The sequence below is a fragment of the Xiphophorus couchianus genome, chromosome 8 (assembly GCF_001444195.1).
Source record: "Xiphophorus couchianus chromosome 8, X_couchianus-1.0, whole genome shotgun sequence".
Lineage (NCBI taxonomy): Eukaryota > Metazoa > Chordata > Actinopteri > Cyprinodontiformes > Poeciliidae > Xiphophorus > Xiphophorus couchianus.
In genome coordinates this window covers 9360329-9386233 of record NC_040235.1, presented here as the reverse complement: position 1 = coordinate 9386233, position 25905 = coordinate 9360329, and the positions used below count along the sequence as shown (strand labels likewise).

General features: G+C 38.9%; 1 protein-coding gene across 5 annotated transcripts; it reads right to left on the bottom strand.

The window, feature by feature from the left end:
- Positions 1-1401: 1401 nt before the first annotated feature.
- rc3h2 (ring finger and CCCH-type domains 2) lies at positions 1402-25591 on the bottom strand. Of its 5 annotated transcripts, none has more exons than XM_028025226.1 (20): positions 25146-25591; positions 17062-17391; positions 16849-16966; positions 15857-16090; positions 14709-14884; positions 13582-13782; positions 12405-12537; positions 11721-11839; positions 10584-10696; positions 10261-10485; positions 9953-10155; positions 9561-9859; positions 7315-7461; positions 6323-6460; positions 5178-5348; positions 4858-5068; positions 4531-4615; positions 3875-4085; positions 3059-3222; positions 1402-2922 (listed from the first exon to the last, which is right to left on the bottom strand). In XM_028025226.1, the coding sequence occupies exons 2-20, from the start codon at positions 17290-17292 to the stop codon at positions 2781-2783; spliced, it is 3321 nt and encodes a 1106-aa protein (XP_027881027.1). In that variant the 5' UTR covers positions 17293-17391; positions 25146-25591; the 3' UTR covers positions 1402-2780. The 5 variants fall into 5 exon arrangements, with proteins under 5 accessions (XP_027881027.1, XP_027881022.1, XP_027881026.1 ...); XM_028025221.1 differs by having other exon boundaries at positions 4825-5068; positions 25146-25590; XM_028025225.1 differs by having other exon boundaries at positions 4825-5068; positions 9561-9856; positions 25146-25590.
- Positions 25592-25905: the final 314 nt, after the last annotated feature.

The following is a 25905-nucleotide window of genomic DNA, read 5'->3' as shown; positions in this document are numbered from 1 at the left end:
AATTATTCAACTTAGATGTTTTCTGCCACTGATTAGGCTCTAAAGTAAAATCTACTAACTGTCAATCAAGTTTAGTTTAAGCCCTTGTAAACAAACTAAATATTACTCTGACCTATCCATTCCAAAACTACTTCAAAAATGATGTTTTTTTCATCTGCCTTAACATTTTGGGTCACAGTTAACTGCTTTGAAACATGGAGTAAAATTGTTTGTAGAATGGATAAAACAAGCTAACATTAAGTTTCTGGTCTGATCTCAACCAGGAAAATTTTGAACTGTGGTTTAAAATAAAATTACAGTTTCTGAATTCTGAATACAGTTTCTCATAAGAAGAGTGGCTAAACATTTAGATAAGTTAAGCTCAAACTGCCTAACAGTTACATATGTGAGACATGCAAAATTTATCCTACCAGATAAATTTAAAGATGTGAGATCTCTCACATCTTGTAGATCTAATTTTGAACTTATATGGCTTAAACTAAAGGTCCTGCACCAAATATGTGTTTTTATAATTAGTTGAAATTATTAGTTCAAATGTCCACAGTAGAAACTCTTGAAATGCATCAATAAAAGTCCAAAATAAATCAGTGATTGATGACTTAAACTTCTGGCCCACACTGTAAAAGTGAGAACATCAGAGGAAATTACTACCAAAGCCTGAAACATTTCTAATATAATTTCACTTAATTCCCTTCAGAAATAATTTAAACAGACAAATCGCCTAAAAAACAGTTTTTACCCGATGGCAATGATGGCACTAAATTCAAAGGCATAAGAACTTCTGCTCTTGACACCACTTTGTTATAAATGTAAATTCTGTTGCGACACCTCCAGGTGCTGCAACCATCTTCTGATGTCTATTTATTTCTCATTTTGTATTACTCATTTCTTTATCTTTGTATATTACGTATATACACATAACCTGCATCTTAACTCGAGTCGAGCAAATCTCAATCTCGTTGTAATCTGTTGATGACAATGACAAATAAATCTTATCTTATCTTATCTTGAGGGGGGTCTCGGTGTATGGAAGTCAACTGTTAACTCCAGTAAAGTAGGTCATAGCGAACCGACCTTAAAGCCAGCAATCGACAAAAGAGGAAACATGAAAAACAAAGATCCAGATACAAAAATACCTTAACGTACAACTTCACAGAAGTTAGCATCACTAAAACAAGAATAATCCAAATGTTTTGGAGAAGTTAAACAGTGATTGCAAACAGTGATAAACAACTGGTGGAGTTCCTCTCCTTTTGTTGACTTCACCTTTAAAAACATCCAGCACAAATTGTGACTATTGTACAGACAGCAGATAAAATGGACTGGGTTACAAAATGAGCATTTTTTATAAATAATTTCAAGAGCAAAATCAACAACTCTATAAGGAGGTTGATTTAAAAAAAAAAATCAAGGACAGTTTGAGCTATTGTTTCTCTGCACAGTTTCTTTGTGCATTTGACTGCTTTATGTTTACTTAAATGATCATTTCTGCTTCAAAAGCAAACCAATGTCCTTGTTTATAAGTGCATGAATGCTAACATTGAAAAAAAAAGTAATTGTAAAGAACTTCTACAAAAAGAAAGATAAACATGACTTAAATTAAACTATGTAACCTACAACCATCAAAGAATATATGCAAATGGGGTTTTTGACAGGCACTGTGTCCTGTGACAGTCAGAGGTCTGTATAGATATCTTATGACTCATTAAAAGTCATGTTATCAGTGGATTTCAGATTTTCTCTCTGTTCTTTAAATATTGGCTAAATTAGCTATGTGTACTTTCTCAAATGTTCAGAAATACCCTCAATCTGAAATCTGATCTGTTCAGCCCAATTGTTTTTTGTGAATTATTTTTTAATATTAAAAATAACAGAGTGCAATTTAGAATTTCTGTTTCACTTGTTAGAAATTATAAATGCATAATGCACTAGTTAGGCTATGATCTGATGGGATCAACTAGCTGAGGATAAAAACTACAGGCGCAAAGATAAAAAGAATCCTTCAAATAAATATAAATCTTTGCAAGGAAAACCCTTTCTGCAGGGTTTGTATGTTGAGATAAAGTGTTTTCTATGTGCTCAATAACAGTTTATTAATAGTTTTGTTGAAAAAGTCCTTAGAGGGTTATAACTGTGGATAGTTAGTATCTCCTGAAACAGTCTGTTTCACAGCACGTCTTGTTATGTTTTCTATCCCTTCCTTTGAAATAAGGCATACTATGGAACAAAGAGACACCGAAAAACGTAAAAAGGCCACTTTGCCAAATGGCCCAAAGCTGTGACCACATGAAGCTGTCCAGAGAGAGAGAGCAAACACAAAATATAAGGAAATACTGAAAAAAGGCAGAAAATAACTGACCAACGTTTCAAGATTTAAAAGTGAATAAATTATCCTACAAGAAGCTGTACAGATCCTAAATTCTCATTGATGCCTGCTTTTACGGGAAGTAACTCTTCAAAGGCACACGCTAAAAAGCAACCACACATTGAAAAATGTGGTGAAAACATGACCTGTTATTGGATGTAGAATTTACTGGAGCATAACAAATTTAGTCCCCCAAGTCCACGAGTGAAGCTCTGGAAGATCATTGGCTTCAGTCACTTAAATCACTGCATGTCAAAGGTTCTGTTAGGTGATTGGTTAGATGTCAAAAAACACCTTCACCTATTCAAATTGGGAAAAAAAAAAGAAAAGAATTCCCTGTTGTAAAAGATTCTTGTTTGAGAAGAAGTGACTCAGCTCTTGATCAGTGCAGGACAGATTGTGTGTTCCTTTAGCTTCAATTGAGCAGCATCTCCTTCCCAGGCGTCTCAGGATGAGTCCTGGTGGAGGAGTCGCGTAGTTGTGGAGGTCCGGTTTGTAGCACCAGCTTACTGATGCCCAGACTGCCTGATCCCAGCACTATAGGGGACAGAGATTTCCTAGAGAATCCCAAATTCAAAAAAGCAGAATTGAAGAAAAGAAGGAGGCAAGGGAAGATGACAGGTTTAAAACAGCTGTAGATTTTTGCTTAGTCTTATAGCATGTGCCTTAAGGGTACTTCTGTTGCGATTTTACCTAAAGGCCATCTTTTTTAGCTGGAGTGGATCCATTTTCTCTGTCAGTAGACTTTCTGACTGGGTGTGCTCCTCTACAGGGGAGGAGCACAGAGGAGATGAGCAGGGAGGTGGGAGGAGGTGGGAAGCATCCTGAGACTCGGGGTTGGACAGATCTAAACACTCCTAAGAGGGAAAGATCAAAACACAAATGAACCTACTCAGGTTTAGATTTTAATTTTCATTTCTTCATTTAAAAACAATAACATACATTCATCAAGGCAACGTGAAGCTTAATAGACAATGCCTTGACAACATATCCACATTCATCATCCTCGGATCAAGAATGTGATAACACAAATCGGATAACAAATTGTTTGTATTTTATGTGATAAACACAAAGTAAAAGATAATGCTAAAATGGAAGAAAATGGCTACATGTTTAACCTTTTTTGGAAAGAACATTTTAAAGGAGTGCCATGTATTTGTACTGACAAAGGTGCACTTTAATTGTACCATTTTCATTGTATCACTGGCTGTATGTTTAGAGTTATTTTCCATCTGCAAGGTTAAAATACATCCCAGGCTTAAGTCTTTTGCAGCTTTTAGAAAGTTATCTTGCCAGATTTGTCAGTATTCGGCTTTCTTCAGAGGCTTTCTTATTGCCACTCTTTCATAAAGGTCGAATTTGTGGAATGCATGACCATAATAATTCTCCCACCTGAGCCATGGATCTTTGCAGCTCCTTTAGAGTTAACATGGCTTCTTATGAGACACAGTAAAAGTACCCAGTTTAGCTAATAGGCTAATGTTCAGCAGACTAAGCACCCAGGCTAACCTGAGACTTGATCCCATGGTGCTCTGAATCCTCCATGTCAAGCGCTCGCAGTTCAAGCTCAATGTCTCGATCCGGGTCAGATTCGCTTTCTGTTCGGTTTTGATCCCGTTGGAAGGTTGTCTGATGGGCTTGCAGGTGGTCCAACACAATTTTCTCTCCACTGCTTATTGAAGTTCGATGGCCATTCAGCTCCGTTGCACAAAGATGCTCACTAATGCAAACAAATGCAAACACTATCAATTTTCTTTCCCCAAAAAGTATGTCTTCTTTTTGTAGGGTTTTTTAAAACATGTTTAGCATCAGTTGAAAGATTGTGAAATTTAAGCCAATTGTTAAAAGGCCAAATTAAGACCTTAATAGTATGGGACAGGAAAGGCAGGCAAAGACACACACATTCAGTCATAGAATCTCTTCCTCTTCATGTGACTCAAAACAACCTCACAGGGCTTCTTTAGTTTCTTGTGATCATTTTCTCACCATTCTTTTTATTACAGGTGACCTTTAAAAAAGGTTGATATTCTGAGTATAGAAACACTGATCTGATTTGGCCAGATGTCTTGATTTGGAGATGTATGCATCCCTGACATTTGCATAAAACAAATCTAACATTTTGTTTTCTTTGCAAGAGCAGCTGACAAAGTGTTGAAATGCCATACCTCTCGAGGAAACTGGAGTGGCTAGAGGAGTCTGATCCTCTGGAGCTCCACCTATAGTCGCTGTGATCAAAGTGGTGGTTGTAATCTGTCAGAAAATTATGAGAAAAATAATACCATGATAAATATCATGATAAATATTGTATGTGTAATATCTATAGTTAACAGTACATGAACTGTCCTAAAGAACAACTGGCTGGTTCCGATCAGCAAGATTATATCAAAACCAAGTCACTTAAAGTGACCAAATTTGAAATTTCTTTGTTTCCTTTCGACAACTCTCATGTTTCTCGTCACCTTTGAAGTTTATTGCTGTGGTGCTGGCGCTACCTTGGCAGGCCGTAGCTTGGACGGGGTCAGTGGTATGATAACCTGTGCGTGATGCCCTAGAAATGGCACCCCACTTTGAGATGATGGGCGCCTCACTGAAGGGAATAATTGGATCTTCCTCTTTCAAACGTCGGTAGTGATCCAATGAGTGCGGCCATCGTTTTCCTGTGCCGCTAACAACACCTTGGCCTCCTTCAATACAGTCTACTTCCTGAACAACAAACACAGGAGCACAATTTAAAATTTTAGAATTCAAGTGTAGATTTTATCTAGATGCATTAAATCAGGACTAGCTTTCTGCATTGTGAAGAAAATCTCACCAGATGCTCCGAGTGGGAATGGGAGTGAGCTGGGGTGTGTTTGAGAGGTTCAGGCTCAAAGGGGCTAAGGCTGGGCCCGGCAGAACCGCAGGACCACGGAGAGTAACGGGCCAAACTGTCCTCGCCCCTGAACCTACATCCCATACACTGACCTCCACTGCTTTCTACATGCTATAAGAGAAAAATTGAGAAACAAAATCACATACAATGCAAATAATTAAAAAAATGTAAATCCTGAACTGTCACATTCCTGTTTCACATTTATGCTCTACTTTGAATTATCCTGCTAGCTATAAATAGCTATAACTAACCATGAAATTTATTGTAGTCTGTGGTGATTAATAAAGAGGTATGAATACTTCTAAACTATGAGCATGTGCCTGGAATTGTGGAAATTTCTGTTTTTATTTTTAAAAATTTGTGCAATTACTCCTGCTTCCAGAGGGGGGAGTAATTGCACAAACACAGACAGTCCTGCTTTACAAATTCTAAAACTTGTACACCTTGCTGAAAGTGCTGATCTGCTGAACTATGACAATGCTTTGCTGTAAAATATCGGAAGCCTAATTTTAAATAATGTTTGGAACTTTAATATTAAACTTAACAAGTGAGAACAACTGAAAAGCACAGTTGTCTGTTGCATTAAGGTGACTATGGACAGAAATTCAATTAACTTTTTCTTTGTAAGACAACCAGAGGTAACTCAATTTGTCTAATTTGAATTGACATTTGAAAACCTGCCACTGGTTTAGTAACTGTCCCATTTTACAGTGTGTGTTCACAAAAAATCCATCCCATAAGCTGTTAAACAAAGCTTTATTCATCTGAATGCCTGAGTCACTGCTCGGAGAAGTCTCTGCTCTCTCACAGATGCACACACACCCACACATACACCAGGACCGTGCATTGCTATGATATCTGCCTGCACAGTTGCTAGGCAACCACCTCCCTCTTAAGTAGCATTGGGGGGAGCAGCAAGTGCACGTTTCACAAGGCAGTAGTTAAATACAATCACATTTGAAATAGTAAAATGTATAAATATTTGACCAAAAGACTGGTCATCTTGTTCATACATTGTGCATTGAAATGGTCATACTAATACTCATGTTAAATGTCTTTTTATATCACAGGCATCTGATTCCTACCTCTGCTCCAAAATCAGTGGTGAATATGGGGGAAGACTGGGAGGGCCTGTTGGGATTGTGATGGTGGTGGATGTGAGTCCAGTGTTCCTGCTTCTGTCTAAATAGATCCTCATATCCCAGGGGAACCCGTCCATAGTCCTGAAGCAGCAGCAGATCAGACAGGAAACATAGTGAAGAGATGAGTGAGAACCGAGAATATATATTTGCATAATTGTAATGAAACTCATATTTCAACATGTTGACAGCAAAGTGATGCAAAGCAAGCATCATTTAGCTCTTTGTATTTTTAGATGTATATTTAATGCAGATTCAGTTTAGATTAAAGTCACATTATAGGTGATTATGTTTTTAATGCATCACTTTTATTCTCTTGTTTATATAAATTTGTCTGAACCAGTTTTAAGGATTGTTGTGTCTCACTATTATTGCATATATATAATATGCAATAAGTTCCCTAAAAGCATTTTATAAATTAATTGCAATCTGACAGTGAACAGATTTACTGCAAATTTCTCTTTTTCTGTTTGTGTTTTCAGTTTTCTTACATCCATTTACCAACTCATCTCTACCTTTCCCTTTCAGTCACATTTCTGCAGCATGTGGCTCCAGCCCACTCTGTGGTCCTCCCACTTCTCACCCAGATACGTCTCTGCTTCACCCACTCACTTCTCTTCCTCCTGACACAGAAATGTAGCTTCACCAGTGAACCCTACAACACCGTCTTGTCGACCACCAACTGCAGCAATGTGTGGGTCTGACTTTATAATTTCTGATTGAAAGAATTTTAATAGAGTTGTAGAGTTACTGATTAACTGAAAGAGACTAATGAAGAATAAGATAATTAAGCCTTGGGGTTACAGCATCACCCGTGAATCAACAATGGATTCATGTGGAGCAGAAGTAACAGTGGACTCTGATAAGTGAGCACACATTTCTGAGACCAGACTGAAGTGACGATTTATACTGGCCATCATGTGAATTATTTAACATACCCTGTGCAGCCCAGCACGGTGCTCCGCTCCAGAGCAGTAGTTACTATCTAGAGAGTTGAATCGCTCCCTGAGTGGAGGCTGGTAGACAGAGGAGTGAAGAACTTCTGGAGGCAGTGAGTTACTCCTGGCGTCCTCTCTGTGGTACAGCTACAATGGCAATCATTAGACAAGTTACACAATAATCAAGTTGAACATTACTACACAAAAGTTTCCAAGGAGCAGGACTCTATGTCCTCACTTAAAGTTGTCAATATCAATTTTTCTCAATGTTTTCTGAAGTTCTTTCAATTTTTTTCTTTGGACCAGTTCTTTTTCAGAAGAATGTTTTATGTTCTGTTTGATCCTTTCACTTCTAATCTAAAGCTCTTACAGTCAAGAGAAGAAACATTTTATGGACATACAGCAGAAAACTTTGCAAAGCAAAGAGAATATTAACAGAAATTCTTTTGATGCTTTTTTAACACCCCCTTCCAACCAGACTAGAACTGCATTAAAAGAACAGACTGGTGCTACTTGCACATAATGGGGCATTAGAGCGAACGGTGAAAACATGGTTGTTCATTATCTTTTCCTGCCTTCATGTCGAGGTGCTGCATGACATACTCGGTAGTAGCAGTGGCAGCTCATTCATAATGTACTGCCTGAACACTCCTCAGTGCACTGCTCCCAAGATGGTTTAAAGCTTAACTGACCTCCTTCCAAAGGTTACAACCTAACAGAGACTAATTACTACGGTATGCATCAAAGTTATGCATCTTTGGACTTTGATCAATAGGATACCCATGTCACTATCTGATTCATTTTAGACACATAGATGGGAAAAACAAACAGGACACTCTTCTATCACGATGCACAGATTTTTAGACTAAATAAAGTGTGACTTGTTTTGATTCGTGTACTGAGACAAAGTGAAGAAATTATACTGCACAGTTGAGTAACTCAAATACTTTAATGAAATAACAATCATGTCATTGTTTGTCTACCAATGTATTTCAGCTTAGCAAAATCTGGTAGTAAATAAAAACACTGAAGCTTGATCCAAAATTAATAAACGTGTTTCCTACATCATGAACAGAAAGAATAAAATTACCTTCCAAAGATGTATTTCTTACTTGTTTGTTTATAATTTAGTAAGTATTCATTTCAATATCTAAGGATGTGAAAAACGGACGCATCAAGTATTCATTTCCAAAATGAATTTTTACAGGAGCTTTACTGATGTTTTCATATCTTGCATGCACAGTACCATCTACATATCAATGCAAATAAATTAATCTTAATATTTCAAATCAAACTCAGAAGGACCTGCAAAAAACAATCCACCCCCAGACCCTCAAGAATGTTTTACATTTCAGGATTGGCATGCACTCTGATTCCAGTTGAAAAGGCTTTCCAGCTGATCAGAGTTGCACATACCTCCAAATTGTGCATAATTGTTGCTGATGGGCTGAGGGGAGTTTTGAGTTCTTTAAGCTATAGCTAAAATGCTTAATGTACTGTATTTGTCACACTGTCAAAAAGAAGCTGTCGCATTTTATTTAGGGACGACAAGAAGAAAACCTCAAGCAGGTCACCGAGTTTATAATGTAATTTTTTAGTAGTCAGATAAGGACTCACGCAGAGCAGAGCACACAGCACTCATTTAGAATGATGTGCAAAATAGGTACTGCATTTTGCACATCATTGCTTTTAAGATTGAGAGTTTTCTATTTGCAGTAGAAAACTCTAAATATGAATCCTCTTATGCAGGATTCATAAGAGAATGTATTCCATAATACAAAAGTATTATGGAATACTGTCGCTTCCTCTAAAACTAAAATTAATAATGATGGTAGAAGTGCAGAAAAATCCCATATTCTTAAAAATACAAGGAAACATCTAAGTACAAATGTGGCCCCTGAAGTGGTAATATTATAACATGACGGCTAAGAAGCCAGTAGGAATCCGGTAAATTATTAACGTAGGACTGAAGCATTTCATCCATTTCTCAAAGACAAAGGATCTTCTCCTGACACTTCTTTTATTCACCACTGGTCCATGGCAAAATGGGTGAAAAGCAGCAAAATCCAAGAAATAAATATTAGGGGTCATAAACCCCTAAGAACTACTGTTCAAGACCACTCAATATAAAATATTAAAAAATGGCCTGCCTTCTTGGAGGCAGATTATGAATAAAATATTTGAACAATATTTGAAAATACGTGTACAGGATTCTAATGTTGGTGTGATAACAAATTAAGTCTCACCTGAGGCCTCCATACTCTCCTGCTGTCATAAAGAGGAGCATAAACACCATGCACAGGAGCCAAATGTCTGTATTGACCCTGTCCTGGATGGGGATGGAAGGTGGGGGCTCCCATCTGGTCTCTAGGGGGAAACCCTGATGAAGGGGATGAGGCTGGGTGAGGAGCCTGGTGGTCATTGTGGTAAGAGGAAATGCCAGACGAAGGCGGCAGCGAGGATTCCTGGACATTGGAGGACCGAAGGAACCGAGCCATGCAGGATTTGTGAGGAGGGTGAAGAGCAGATGGATAGTAAGAACCTGCTGGAAAGAAGGCATGAAATGGTTGATCTCTTTAAAAGCAGTAGTAGGAATACATATTAATTAATTTATTTATTTATTTGAAGAATGGCTCACAGTTTGGCTGAAAGTGCCCCGTGTCATAACCAGGGTGAGGTTCCTGGTAGTATAGCTCTGATGCCTGAGAAGGGTGAGGAGAGGAGATGATGAACTGACCATGTCGAGCAAGAGGAGCGCTGACATCAGCACCACCTGCAGAACTCAAAGGAGAGGAAGCTGAAGAGTGGCTGACTGGAGTCCTGGGAGGGGACATGGGCTTCCTAATGATCAAAAAGAACACAAGAACATAAAAAATGAATATGAGATTATCTCCACATCGACTTGCATGTTCATTCATTAAGAAACTGGTAGAGTAATATTCGTACAGCTCTGTGGACCCTGATTTGGTTCTGTTAGGCCCGTTAGCCCCACTGGTTCCATTCGTCAAAGCTCTTTTCAGTTCTTCCACACTGCCTGACCCTCTAGAGATCAGCAGCGGGTGTGTCATGCTGGAAGCTTCCTCCATGTTTTCTTCTGCATCTTTGAGGCCTTTGCTGGCTAAAGAGAATGGCCGGACCACGCTACCGCTCTTCTTGTTCCTCAGTCTGAATCTGTGCAGAGAAGGAGAACAATGTTATTGTTTTTTTTGTACATAAAAATATACAGTGCATGCAATGAAAGTGAAATTGCTGCCTTTGTGAGATCTCACTTCTCCAGCTCATCTTGTGTGTGCGCAAATGTACAGCTGGTTCCTCTGGGACAGCCTCCCTGCTGACGAAGATCTCTGCACATGCTGGTCTTATATTTGCTGTTGGCCTGGGGCTGCAGCATGCAAAACGACAAAACAAAAACTACATCTTACAACAAATTAATACTGATAAACATATATGGTTTCTGCACATTTGCCATTTTGGAATTCCACACTTTTGAAGATTTATTTTTCTAAGATTTTCTAAACATTTGAGTACAAATCCATTTTGTACGAGCTAAATCAACTTCATTTATAAACTTGTAACACAAAGTATCCTCAACAGATTCCTTAAAGCAGATTGGACAATTTTGATACTTTTATTTTGTTTGTAAAAAAAGAAGTCTCACTGATATCACCCAGTTTTAAAATCACACATATTTCTGCCTAAAGATCTGACCTCAGCAGCTACTTCTGCCAACAAAAACAGCCAATTACCCCTTAAAAAATTAATTACTGGATGTTTATTAATGGGTTCTCTCTTTCAGTAACTCAAAAACAGCAGCCTTGTAAAATTATTATTCTTTTTTCACATCTAAGCTCCTTTCTGCCCTTTTTGAAAAAATGTGGTTACATCCAAACCATTAGCTTAAAGACAAATGTGAAGAAAAGCTAAAATGTCGGGGAGAAAAACTGTTTCTGCTGTAATCTGAAAAACAAAACCAATAAAACTGTTTCATAAAATAAATCCAGTTTAAATTTGGAAATTTAGACATAAAGAATGCCAAACAAATGTTAATGTAAGCAGAATTGTACTATTTAGAGATTTTGTTATTTTCATTACTTATTCAAACCCGGAAGAGTCACAAAAGCAAATTCCACATATTTCCATACTTTAAAAGACTGTACCTGACCAGCATCCTTACAGTCAAGGCACAGTGCATATATTTATAAAGAATACAGTAACATCTGAGTCACATCGGTGCCATTTCCTGTTTATAATTACTGTGTTGTTTTTGCACAATAATAACCAACACCTGTGCTGTTTGTTACCAGAAATTGTTTCATTTCCTTCAACTAGGAGGAACAAAGTGTGCTCCAGTCAGCAGCGAGGAGACATTAAAAGCACAATGGCATCAATCTGGTGTATCAGCGTACCTGTGGAGTTTCATGGCTCTTTTTGCTGAAGTTCTGTATGAACTCCACCAGTCCATGAACCACCAGCTTTACAGCCAGCATCACGCTTTCCAGCTCTGCCCAGGACGGCGGAGGGGCATCTGAAGACAGATTAATGTTTGATTGGTTTAGAAAATAAGGGCTCTAAGAGAATGTTTGTAAAATACAAAAAGAATTACGATAAATATTAAACTACATATTGAGAAGGCACAATACAAGATAAAATGATAAAACCCTGAAAACTGGAAAATCTACTTTGTTTGAGGTTAAAGCTAGAAGTCTAGAGTTGAGGAAATGCACGTCGGCTCCAAATGTCAACAAGATCTTTTCTTTTTATTGAAAGTGTCAAAGGTCAGCCTTTGTTGAATGTGTGGTTAAGATGTAAACTGCAGATTACAAATCTTGCCCTTTATTATTAACCAGGCCAGGAATCTGCATTCATGATTAAAGTAATGATCAAATTTCTGAAGCTACCTTAGTGATACAGTATTCAAAAATAAATGCTGACTAAATATATCTAAAGCTTAAACAGACAAACTGTATTTTTTGTCATTTGTTTTTTTTATTAGATATTAACTAAATTGTAGAGGATCAGAGAAAGAAATTTCAAGCGTTTCATTTTTTGAAGAAAAAATAAGTTGTAAACATCTGAAAAGGGGAAAGTACCTGGGTTGTGGTCTATGTTGGCCAGTAGCTCTAGGTGTGGTCTAAGGCTTGTGAGGTTGGCTGGGTCTCCCGTCCTCTGCAGAACAATAGTCAGTTCCTGAACGCTCTTTGCAAATGATTCTGGAGACTGCAACTGCAGCACAAAGGATAAAACAAAGAAAGGATGTCTTTAAAAGAGGGGTCAAATGTGTGTGTTGCGGACAGTCTACAGCAAGTATGACCACACTGCCATCATCAAAATGAATGGAAAGTCTTACAAGAAATATTTTATTTCAGTGGCATAATCTCACATAAAGTTTAAGTGAAAATGATTCATGTTCATGGGAAAAGGCTATAGGAAAACAGAAACTTTCCCCAGATCAATAATTAGTAAGGTTAAAGTTACTGGAACTGCAATGCAATTTTTTAATAAGGATCCAAATTTATATTACCACCACATACAATAATATGGACTGTATGAGGAAAAAAAACCGCTACAGAACTGCAGTAGGCTTCAACTATGTCTAGATAACAACCATTAGAATAGCTGCCTGTGAAACGTTTATTTAGATGGTAGCCTAGAAAATACCTTTGCGGTCCTCCCATCACAAAAATAAAGATGTGGAGTTTAAAAGCTGTGGTGACTTAAACTGGAACCACATGCTTTGACGATAAAGTCACAGACATTTCATGTGGGCCTGGAATGAATGAATGAATGAATGAAAGAATATCTGGAAAAGCATCTCATTAGGCAAGGTGAAGGATGTGTGATGATTTTTCATCACACATCCAGATGATGATGTGGGGATGTTTCTTTTCTAACAGTCTGTGGATCCATGTTAGTGTGCATGAGATAATTAACACACCCAGACCTAAATCCTAAGGTAAGGGAAACCTGTTGGGTGAGCTGAAGAGAGGAAAACACAAGAGAGGACTCTGAAGCTTGGGAGACGAGAAAGATTTCAAAATGTCCCTCTCTCTCTCTATAAAACATCATGTTAGAAGACTCAGTGCTGTCCTATAACAAAGCAAAGGTATAACTGATATGATACACACATTAAATGTTGCATTTTCATTCATTTTTAATAGTCTAAGGCTTATTTATTTATTTATTGAAAATGTTTTACACATCTGCCAATGTGCAGATAAATACATGCATCATCTTCAGTCTTGTTAGAGATATCAACAATAATATTACCTTGTCAATTATGGACTGCATGTGTGATTTGTGGACTAGGTCTCCATATAAGAGAGAGGACCACTGCTCAGGAGAAATTCGAAGGCCTGCCTCCATGGCAATGTGGACAATCTGAGCGTCATGTTCTCTCCTTAGCGCCTCATACGTTCGAAACTCCTCCTTCAGCTGCATTAGGGAGGAATCCTCATCCCGCTTAGTCACCTGATGGTAAGAACACAGAATGTTGTGAGGGAAAAAGAGAACCACAGTTATTATTTTTTGTCAGGCTTTGCACACACAGCTGGAAAAAGGGGAACTGAAGTGGTTATATATAACAAATTGAAAATTCAGAAGCAATCCAAGGCATTTAAGTAAATGTCAGAGAAATCACATGTGTGTTTGTTTATGGTGTCCTCAGACTCACAAACTCAAATTCTGATCACACGAAGGGACTCTCCCCTTCTCAGAATCTGCCCTATGAGTAATCATCATAAGACACCAGAACACTCCCCCGCCAGGCATCATTTAACAAAAACCAAAACACAATCGGATTGCTTCTGCGATCCAGTTGCACCCCTGTCCATTTTTTCCCAGCAATTAGGTGCGTGCATCTCTCTGCCTCTGTATCTCATTACCATCTGTCTCCGCCCTGCCAGACGAGGCAGCGAGGCGCAAATATAGTCTGAGGTTATGTCATGAACGGGTAGCTGGCATTTCTGCCCTGCCAAACACGTCGGTCATCAGATAACAGTTCTAGAAATACACACACCAAAGGTTTATCTACAGAAACTCATATCCTGATTGCAAATGAATGCTTCCTAATAGTAGAATTTCATGTGATTTAGTATGAAGAAATTTGATTTAAAAAACTGGGGTATTCACCTAAATTTTGAAAGACTATTTTAGTCAATGGTTTTTCTGTATCCTTGTATGGCAAAACATTGTGTTGAAATTGGAAACAGCTCCGAAAAGCTGAATCCTAAGGGGAAGAATTACAAAAGAGCGTCTTCCATTCAAAAAAACTGTGGTGTCCTTGTTATTTTTATTGAAATAGACATCTCAAGAGTGCAGCTTATTGTTTGTGCTCACATATTTAATATTTTTTCTGTATCTTTCACTGTAGTTTTTATTTTTTTATTTTTCCGTACCTTAAAGCAGGAGGCCCTGTACAGCAGCTGCACCACGTGGCCTATGCTGGTTTTGGATGCCTGGGGGAACCGGGCCTCAAGCTTCTGGACCACAAACAAAACCAGCACCTTCCTAGACAGAGCAGAACCATCCTCCAAAGCTAGTAAAACCAGCTTCAGTGCATCTTCTTGCATTGCTGATGAGAAGAGAATTAGAGAGAGATGTTCAGGACAGATGCACTGACTCACAGCTGAAGTTGCAAAGATTACATAAATGTGTGACAACAATAAATACTTGATATTTCTACATGAGTAAAGAGAGACAAAAGAACATTCAAAACAAAACCAAGCAGGTGTCCTCAGACTTTTCAACTCATTATGTTATCAAGATGAGAAACTTGTTCCCAGTCAGAATCTGCCCTATGAGTAATCATCACAGGACACCAGGTACCAATACCAGCTGACAGTTGAATGAGGTGATGCACAACAAGTAATTTAGACAATTTCAAAGGAAACTTATCAACAAAACACATACTTTCATATGAGAATACTTATCAATATTCAAACACAAAAAATAGAGATTAAAAACTAAGAATGGACAAGGGAAACTATCTTAATTTAGATCTGGCAGTACAGAGACACAGCTTTCAACTGTTTATTGTTTAAAGAGAAAGAAACTGACTGTTTTCTTGAAGAAAGTCCTTTCTAAAGGAAATATGCAAAATGGCTGTCTCACAGTTTACTGGCAGCACAAAAGAAAATTGTATGAGCACTTTTAACTTCTATCTGAGAAAGGTTTCTCCATTTGAAGTATAATTGTATTTGAAAGCATGAAGTAAGATAATGTGATGCTCTAATGCTTTTATTACTTTGTCCTCTGATAGTAGAATCCTCAGATTATATTATAAACTTATATCAATGACTGCTTTCCCCAAATATTCTTACCTGGAGCTTATCTGATAATTAGCTGCAGTAGCAACAAATATTCCCCTGTGTCAGAGCCAAGTGAATGACAGAGTAGACATTAGTATTTTAACTTCCCTTCCAAAATCCATGTGTAGCAACACATGATGGGAGTTAACCAGCTAACAATATGTTGTTTTGAGAAAACCCAATTCAAATTGATTTTCTCATGTCAATAAAATGTACCATGACACACACACACTCACCAGGACCCAAAAACTGGCAGCCCCGCGCCCTCACCGCTGCCCAGAGGTTAGCAGAGAGCTGCTGGGGGTTCTGGTGCTGCAGGATGAGTTCGGTTACAGTCCGTTCCCCCAGTGAGCGGGCTGCCCGGACCGCCCGCACACGACCCTCCTCTTCTACCAGCTGACAGTTCACCAGAGTAACCAGCTTTCTCTGCATGGGCCTACTGAGCACGCTCGGACTCAAGTTCGCCACACCTGCAGATTGCATGTGAAAAACTGTTGAGTGCACATCTGCTACAAGTTGTCTCAGTCAAAACGGTTTTTAATTTCACTGAGCTAATCTAAATTAATATGCACTTTGTTTCTCAGGCTCTTAAGAGCCATAACATCATCAAGTCTCAAGTATCCAAATAATAACATGAAGCCACTGGTGTGTCTCACTTTTGATGATGTGTTTTCAAATAAAGCTGAATGTTCCCAAAGCACCAAAACAGTACAGAAGCTTCTAGCATCATGAGATGTGTGAAAGTATGAATGCCAACTTTTACAAGCAGCCTCCGCAGGCTGAATATGAAAAGATTAATTCTCTATGGCAAATGTTCAAGTGTGCTATCATTTCCCTCCAACACTGAACTTCCATGGATATATTTTATGGCTATTTCAGATAGTCCAATTATTGTTCCTTTTTAGCCCAAAAATACATCGTTCCCCATAAATTCCCATAAGCAAAAATGTGGACAGCTGGGCTTGTTAACCCATTTTACCATCCTTATCAGCTTTTTAACAAAACTGAGACCTCAACTGAAGTCTGTCTTGTCAATTTCAAAGTTCTTTACAAATAGGAATCTGAAACTTGTGGCATGTATATATATTCAGCACCCTTTACTCTAATACTTCTAAGTAAAATCCAGTGGAACAACATACATTGTGATCTAATTTTGGTACAAATGCAGCTGTTTCTTTTCAAGAAGATTCTACTGATGATGTTAGATATGCATGAAAACATTCAGTACCTTTGGCACCACTGATAGGTTTCAGGTAGAGAGCCAGCTCTTCTACACACAGTCGGCAGAGGTCATAGTGCTCAACATATGCTGCACTGCTCAGACTCACAGGAGGAACATCTGGGACCTTTAAGATACAAGAAGTGCATAAGATGCTTAACTTGAAAGGCTAAGCATCTGAAAATCACTCATGTAGACCAAAGCTCTTTTGGACAACCTCACCTGTGCTCCAACCAGCTGCAGCAGGGCGCAGTTGACCGGCAGCAGGTCGATGTCCGTGCTGATGGGCGTCTGATCGAAGGGGCAGGCCTTGCGGTGCAGTTTGTGCAGGCACGTTTTGCACACCGTGTGGGAGCAGCCCAAGCTGATGGGCTGGTGGCCGCTGCTGTCAAACTCATTGTAGCAGATGGGACAGGACAGAAACTCTGTCCACTGGGCTGCCTGCACCGGCATCCTGCCACCGTGCTGCTGAAGGAGGCGTCACCAAGCTCAGGGGGAATGCATGTCACGAGCCCTGGCCACAGCACGCTTTTGCCAGTGCCAACGAAAACGCTGGGGAATGCAGCAAATAAGTTTAAGTTAAGATTCTAAGTTTCATTAGGTCACTTTTCCAGATTATGTCAGGATATTGATTTTAAGTGCAACAATTGTGAAGCATTAATGTTGAGTTATTTTAAAAAATTTCTCGCATGCTCACACAGCAAGTTACCAATTTTCCAACAAATAATGCACTAAAGGACATTCTGAACATGCACCATTCACATGTAAATTCTGCTTAAAACAGCCCGTTATTGAAACACAACAAGCATAAAGGACACAGCTGCTTTCTTTCTTAACAGAGTTTAAAATGCATTAACATTTTCATCTTGAATCCAGAGGAAGCAATTACCTGCAAGAAAACCCAAAAATAAATGCCTGAGATTGAGTCCAGAGTGATTAGAAGTGTGGGATTGGTGAGACACGATCATCCACTTTGCATTTTATAAATACACTATCTTCTCCTGTCTTGTGAGTGCTGGATGCAAACTGAATCAGAATACAGCAGCAAACCGATGACAGAAAAATGCAGGAAGACGCGCAGGACTAAACGATTATCAGAGTCCTGTTTGAGGGAAATTTTACATGCTGTGCCATCTGTTTATGTCAGTGGTTTCCAAACACTTCCTATGTTCCATTCAAAGCCATTGTGCGTGTGGGCATGTGTGTGTGTGTGTGTGTGTGTGTGGGTGTGTGTGTGTGTGTGTAGAACAAGTGACAGTTCTCAGGATCACACTGTCCTTGGTCCTCCTAAGCGAAGTAAGACTAAACAAGTTCAATGTTAGATACATCATAAAAACAAAACCATCACAGTGAGTAAGAACATGAAAAAAAAGCCTCTTGCAGGTAAAATTAAATCAGATTTTTCCAAAACGAGAACTTAAAGAAGTGCAACCTGGAGATTTTTATCTTTACGTCATTTTAACACTAAGAAGATATTTGGATTATATATATATATATACACATATATAACTATTTTAATGGAAAGAATTATAACTTTTTTGATGTATGGAAAATCAGAGAGCAGCCAGATGAGGAAGCACAGAGTGGCGAGTACTTGAAAGTGACACGGCTCTTACACGCTCTACAACAATGCCTACAGCCTCCTGCTAATGTCTCTAAAACAAGTTTTTAATACCAGAAAGTAAGTTTGCTGTGTTTTGTTTTTGATTGTTTCCATAGCAATGAAGTGCCCAGACAACAAAATGCTGCAAAACATTTCCTGAAGCATATTTGAGTTGAACCCTGTGAATGAAAATAACTTCCTCCTGTCACCCATAACAACAATTGGTTACCATGGATAATTTTGGATGCAGGTTCAAGGACAGGCGAAAGACTCAAACTGATTTCTTAGGCGCCTCTTCCTGCTTGTGTTGCATCAAGAGCTGAGACAGCTTTATGATATCCTGACATTTGACAGAAGACACTACTCTATCTATGCCGTCCGGACAAAACTGAAAATATAAAATGCAATTGTATTTTATTGTGCTATTTATTTATTTATTTAAAGAAATGAGAACACATTAATTGAAACCTCTGGATCATTTAGCATTGGAAAGTGCAACATGATGACTTTTTCTAATGAGCAAGTGAGGATTTAAGCTATGAATTTGCTGCATTTTTCAAAAAAATATTTATTTCACTGTGCAGAATATAGTGACAGTCTGTTAAAAAAAATGATTTGTTCCATTTCCTTTATGGCACATTCTGTTTAGTGATTTTCTATGTTCTTGCGCAAACTCATTTGTTTCTCTTTTGTGCATTTGCTTTGTCTTCACAAAATAACTTTAATGGAGCAAGATGTACTGTACTTTATCTGATTGATGCTGTTGGTATTGACTTCTTTGGTTAAAATAGATTTTTTATAATCTGGCAAATCAGTATTGGCAGGACTGCTTGTCAAGTCTTTGCATACTTAATATGAATTGTACTTGTCAAAACTATACAAACATTATACAAACTGAATTAAATATCTCTTGAAATATATTTTCTATAAAGACTATGTGTTTACACAGTAATATCCCAATAAAATATTGATTATTGTAAAAAAAAAAAAAGGCTAATAAGCTGATATGGCAATATGTTCTTTATTGCAGCATACTGTAAATGGGTCAGTGGAAATAGATTTCACTTTATTATTGTGCATATTAAAAGAAACAGCTAAGATTGGAGTCAATGGGGTAAAACATTCTCTTACTATGGGATATATACTGTATATATATATATATAAAATCACTGCAAAATACTCAACATGAGCATCTTTAAAGCCATTTGCGTCATCACAGTTGTCTAGCATGTAGAAATAATAATCTAATAATGAAAAATTAATGTCCAAGGAGCTTTAAGTGTCTAACATGAGCACCCCTGGGCTCATGACTGTGCACTTTTAAAAGGCTTGCTTTCATTCACAAATAAAATATATATATATATATATAAATATTAACCATTTAGTCATTTTAATCTCTTCTTTCATAACAACACTTAATGTAAGTGGATACTGACCTCCTGCAAACGACTTCATCCAAAAAATAAAAACATTCATAAAAACAGCTCAGCAGCTTTTAAGCGCCATCATGAACAGTTGCTCTTTCTGGACCACGGGCGCAGACTGTGAACCGCACCTGTTGCTTTCATAGTCCATAACATCTGCTCAAACTGCTCACCAAACCCACGCAGCTGGTGCTCCTCGTGGAGCAGATGACAAAGTAAGCCAAAAACAACCTCAAACTGTTTACAGCGACGTTTGCCCAGTAAAATAAGAAGCGCGCGTGAACGTAGAGAGAATGAAAGTTGAAAGAGAGGAGGAGGCGCGCACCTGAACGACTGACGTAACCGGTTTTTATCGTTCCAGGACTTAGGTGGGATTTTCTTTTGTAATGCATGTCAGTGTTGGTTCGTCGATAATAAAAAGCTTTCCAAATATTTAGCTAAAAGACTAGAAATGAAAATCGAGGAAATTGCGAAGTTAAGCTTGTGCACTGTCCCACTTCACGAAACCCGTGTCCAAAACGTAACGAAACGTGTATAGATTTTCTTCGTGTTTATGCTAATAGCTACATAATATTTTGCAAAGATTTTTTTTTTTTTTGACGATGGCACTATATACGCACCTCCAGAACACTTGGCACCTCGGCACGCCAGCGCTGGCTCGGTGGCCCGCGTGGACAGCTCCGCTCTATCCGCGCGCGTCATATTTCCCTTCCGCGAGGAGCCCAAATATAACACCGAAGCCCACAAGGTGCTGAACCCCTCGTGAGCTCACCCTCATGTGACAGAACTAGCTCGGGAAAATAAAGAGGGGGGCTTTGGGGGAGAACTGCTGTGGGTGGGGAGTTTTACTGTTAAAGTTTCTGCGCGTGTTCTGGCAGATTTAGGGAGTGGTGCACCCTGGAAGCGGAGGAGGAGTGGGTGTTCACATTGGCACCCACCTATTTTTCCTCCATTGTGCTGCCTCTTCAGGGCACCACACACAAATCTGGACCACTGTCTATTTCTCTGTATCTCTGACTCACATATTCACTTTAAATGAAGCACAGAATCGCATATTTTTCTGAAGGGTTCCATTATTTCATCAATGTCTTATAAAGTAGGAAATGTCAGAATAAGCCTCGTGAAAACTTTCAGTCTTGTGACACGAAAAGTGGGTGTGTGCATTATACCAGCAGCAAACCACAACTTCCTTATCAAGATCCACAGAGATTATTTAAAAACCAGGAAATCGACCTGAGTGTTGCAATTCAGGCCAGTTGGTTTAAAAACTCCTGAGGACGTGACATTTGCATTGCAATACAGCAAATTGGCTGATTATGTTACTGAAATTGTTCAAAGAAAAGCATTTGCAGGTGCATTCTAATGCACCCACTCTGCTGAGTGGGCTCCAGCTATATTGTGTCTTTACAGCCAAGAGTTGGCTGGCGATCATTTGGCTCAGGATAGCTGAGTCTTCACTTCATCCCCCTCCAATCTTCCCGAGAGGCATCTGGGGTTTCCTCTGGCAAATCTCAGATGGCGACAGAAGTGAGGTTTAATAGATCACTTTTTGTCACTTGAACTGAAGAAATACAAAAATATTCAACATGTTGAAATTTATTTATTTTTTTTTAAATTTGGTCACATAACCGCCGCAAATTTTAATGCAGTTTACTGTAATTAACACACACAAATGGCAAAATTGAGAGGGGAAGTGGAAATTATACAAGGTTTTAGCCCAATTACTTTGACACTGCTAAAGTAAAATCCACTGCTACCAATTTCTTTAGAAATAACATAATTAGTAAAGAGAGTTGATTCAGAAAGCAATAAACAAATACTGTACACCAGTCTGAGCACTTTGACACATGGTGCTGGTAGTATCATGCTGCGGGGAAGCTTTACTTTAACAGGAACAGGGTAGCTGGTTAGAGTTAAAGGGAAGGTGTATGGAGTTAAATATAGATTATTCCTAGAGTAAAATCTTCTTGCCCCAAAGGGTGAGTTTAAAAGTCCTGTGATGGAAACTAGTCCACGATTTACCTTGCCTCTTTACAGTTATAACTATAATTCAGCCCCTTCCTCCAATACCATAAACAAAATTAAGTGGGTGTAGTACATGAGTAGATGGAAAAACATTTGCTAATACAGGAACTTAATGCCTATGTGTCCTAAAAAGCCTGTCAAGTCAAAAGAATGTTTTTTGTTTAATTGGTCTGAACAGGGAGCTGCACAGTGGAAGCCTTAACACTGAATCTACTCAGTCCTAAACTGGAATCCCAGGCAGGAATGTTTTCCCACCACCCGAAAGTCAGGATAGCTGAGGTTTATTTAACTGGTTGATAGTCTGAACATATCTGTAATTTGCACTTCAAAACATTTGTTTTATATGTATTTTACATTAATTTAGAGTTGTTGTTTTTTTAAATAATAACAATAATAAAAGAAATACTGATGACTTATTCTGTAGTTGGGGTGTAATTTTTTTTAAATCTTAGAACTAAAAGAAAAATCTCACATTTTCACTCATCTTCTCAAATATGTTAAACTCAAGCTAAAATGGTCACTTCAAATCAGAAACATTCACTCATATTCCTTTGGATAAGAAGCTGTTGGTATTACTCATATATTTGCTTGGCTGAAAAATAGACAGACAGCAGAATTTTGTGGTGACTGAACTGCCCGCTTGTCTACTGACTCTGGGTTACAGGCAGACAGTTGTCTGTGTCATAAAATTTTAACTTTGACTCCATTTTGGCATTTCTGTGAACTCAGTGAAGTGAGATGACACAGTTACCTCTGCAGCAACCCTGCAACAGCAGAGGAATTGCATGAGGGAGAGAATACTGAGCACATCTTTGTTGGAAAAAGAACATTCAAATTGTTTTATGTTAAACAACATACACTTTATTTAAATCAAGGAACGAGCTCTTACTGTTATTTCATTTGTGGCTTAAAATTTAGTAAAACACGAACCCATCAAGACTAACAAGCACAATTCTTAAAGTTTCCATCTGCAGTAGCAGAAAGTGTTAGTCTCAAAATACAATAAAGTATCATAAAGTGTTTTCAGCATCAACACCAGTCAAAAGCAGTTGTTGTTATAAAACAAATACAAGTACACAGAGAAAGAGAAATAAAATTATGCCACCAAATGTTATATGCTCCTGAAAGAGAGGACTGTTGTCATGCCTGTGTAGTCTATATGTAATTGCAAAACTAGACTAACGCTGTTTACCACAAAAACAGATTCTTATGAGACACTTTTCAACATTTGGGAGCCCAGTTTTGGGAAGTGTCTCAGGAAAAACAATAGGAGAAATAATTTTGCTGTACTTTGGCACTGTTTCCTCATTGCAAGAAGGTTCTCGTTCCAACCCGCAGATGATGCCAGCATTCATCGAACCATGCTCTTTCCGAAAGAGCATGGTTAAATGTTCTTTTGGAGCATCTAACCATGCTCCAAAACACCTGAACTCCACTTCATGCGAGGAAGAGAAAGACCCGCAACCCAGAATGTCACTGGTTGAGAACCATGGCCTTAGACTAAGAGGAACTGATTCCATCCTCGGCACTACAAGCTCAGATGCAATCTGCTCCAGTGCACATTAAAGTAGACAAAAGAACCATATCATCTGCAAAAAGCAAAGATGAGACGCTGAGGTTCTCCAACCAAATGCCCTCCTGTCCACGACAAAACCTTAATATTCTGTTTATGAACACTACAAACAGGACTGGTGACCAGAATTTAGCCTTTACTAAAATTAAACTTGACTTTGTGTCTGGGATACAGACAACGCTCCTGATCAGGTAGCCGTTAAAACCAACCTCTGTAGAACTCCCTAATAACATATGTCGAGGAACATGTTATTAGTTATCCACAAAACAAAAGCAGACTGGTAAGCTAACCTCTCAATAGCCCCTTAGCAACTCTGATACATTGTTCCATAGACATGATGAAAGTTCAGCTGGTCCTACTGAATCTAAGGTTCTGCAAATTCCAGTTCTCAAGAGTTGATGTCCTACAACAAACACATCACTAGAAGGACTCTGTAGAACTAAAGTGCATGGTGAGGAGACAATGTGGCCATTACATTCAGGGGTCTTAGAGAAGGGATACACCTAAAATTTGCAGAAAGCCAGCCCCTGAGAACTGGAGTTTTGGGAAGTGGTGTCTCTACATTTTCAGATGAAAATCACTTTCAATTTGAAAGTTTCAATTTTGAAACTATTTCTTTGGTAAGCGTCTGTTTGGTAAAAAATCTAAATATTTGTCATCAGTCAAGACTTTTATCATTTTCAAAAGTCAATATTTCGAAAAGGCTTTACAATTTCTTCCATCATCCCACTCAACACCATGAGCTACAATCAGAATCATGGCAAAAAAGCACCACCATAACACAAGACTGAAACCTCACACCCACGCCACACCTACAACCACAGAGCTATAAAAAAATCAGTTAGCTCTGAAACAAGTTTCCCCCATGCCGCCATCAAAGTTGATCTTCTAAGTAATTCAGGAAGCAACAGGAGGTACACAATAATGCGAAAAGCTAAACTTTAATACTAAATGTATGAAAGACTCTCATGAGGCACAGATAATCAACCACTTTGACAAATTTACTGGTGTGAATAAAGAGCACATTTTCTCCGTGTGCTTGCTTGTTGTTTGGAGTACAGTACAATTGAAGGTGTACTGTGATAACTGTGTGATTACATAGTTGTTGACCCTGTAGCCCCAATTTGTGGCTATGAGTGTGGGGACAATCATACAAATCACAAAATGCTCACTTAAAAATGCTTTGTGTTGCATGACATAATTCTTACACAAGAAATAGCAGAAAGGACTGATGATAACCCTGTGTAAGAATACCAAAATGTGAAGTTGCTTCCATGCATCTGAAAATCAGCTGGTTATACAGTAACCTGCAACGGGGCATGCTGCAGCAAAATTTAACTTTATGATGAGATTGCTACATCTCACACTTGCCCTTGCAGGTTTGCATTTTAAAACTGCTCAGAGCAACAGTGTTGTTATTCAGAGGATTTCACAGTTTGTTGAATACTCGGGAGCTATGCACCCTTATCTCCACCTCCATTTCACAAGCTCTTCTTTAGGTTTACTTTGCTTTCACATTTTAAATTTCTTCATTCTCCATATAAAAAAAAACCTACCAGCACCAATTAAGGAAAAACAGTGCAGGTGTTATGCCTCAGATCTGTTTGAAAAACAACCGAAGTACAAAAGCATCATCTCTATCTGAGCAACAAGAGAAAGTAGCGCTCCGCAAGTCACTTACCTCAAGCACACCAAAACATCAGAGTAAACATTTCCTGGTCACCCACAACAACAACAAAAAAATCTTCATCAGTTTCAAAATAGCAGCAGCAGATGGATGCTTCCTGGCGCTAGAATGATCTGGTAACGCATATCAGCGCATTTGCTACAAGTAGGCGCGCTATCTGGTCCAGTTGCGCTCCTCTGCACGTATTTCCCACCGCGCGTGACGGAAGCTCAGGTACTCTGAGCCACACACCCTATGCTTCACAAACCAACGCTGAGAGGAGATGATGGTATCGCTCCGCCTGCGGTGATGGTGCCAGAGCTGCGCTTCAGACTCTCCACCACCAGCAGCATCGGGCTGCACTGGCACGGAGCCGCCGCTGCTGCTGCTGCGCGGCTACGCATCATTCATACTCCGAGCTAATGGATGAGAATGTCGTTCGTGGGCCTAGCACAGATAGATGGTGGTGCGCAGCTATCGAGGGGGGCACTATTTTCATGTGGCGAGCAAGGATAAAAGATATGTACAGGGGCAAGCCGGAACAAGCCGCTTTTCGAGGCGTGGGCTTGCTGGTTTTTAAAGGAACAGACCGAGAGGCAGAGCAGCAAGCAGCAGAGGGAGGGGGTTGGGAGGATGCGCTTTGACAAGTGTGCGCGCGAGCCTTCAAGGAGGAAGTTTAGCACATCAAATTTGCGGGCTGTTTGTGCAGAGCTGTAGAGGGAAGTATAAAGGCGGAAGAAAAGGCATGCTTTATTTAGATCTGAATTCACTGGCA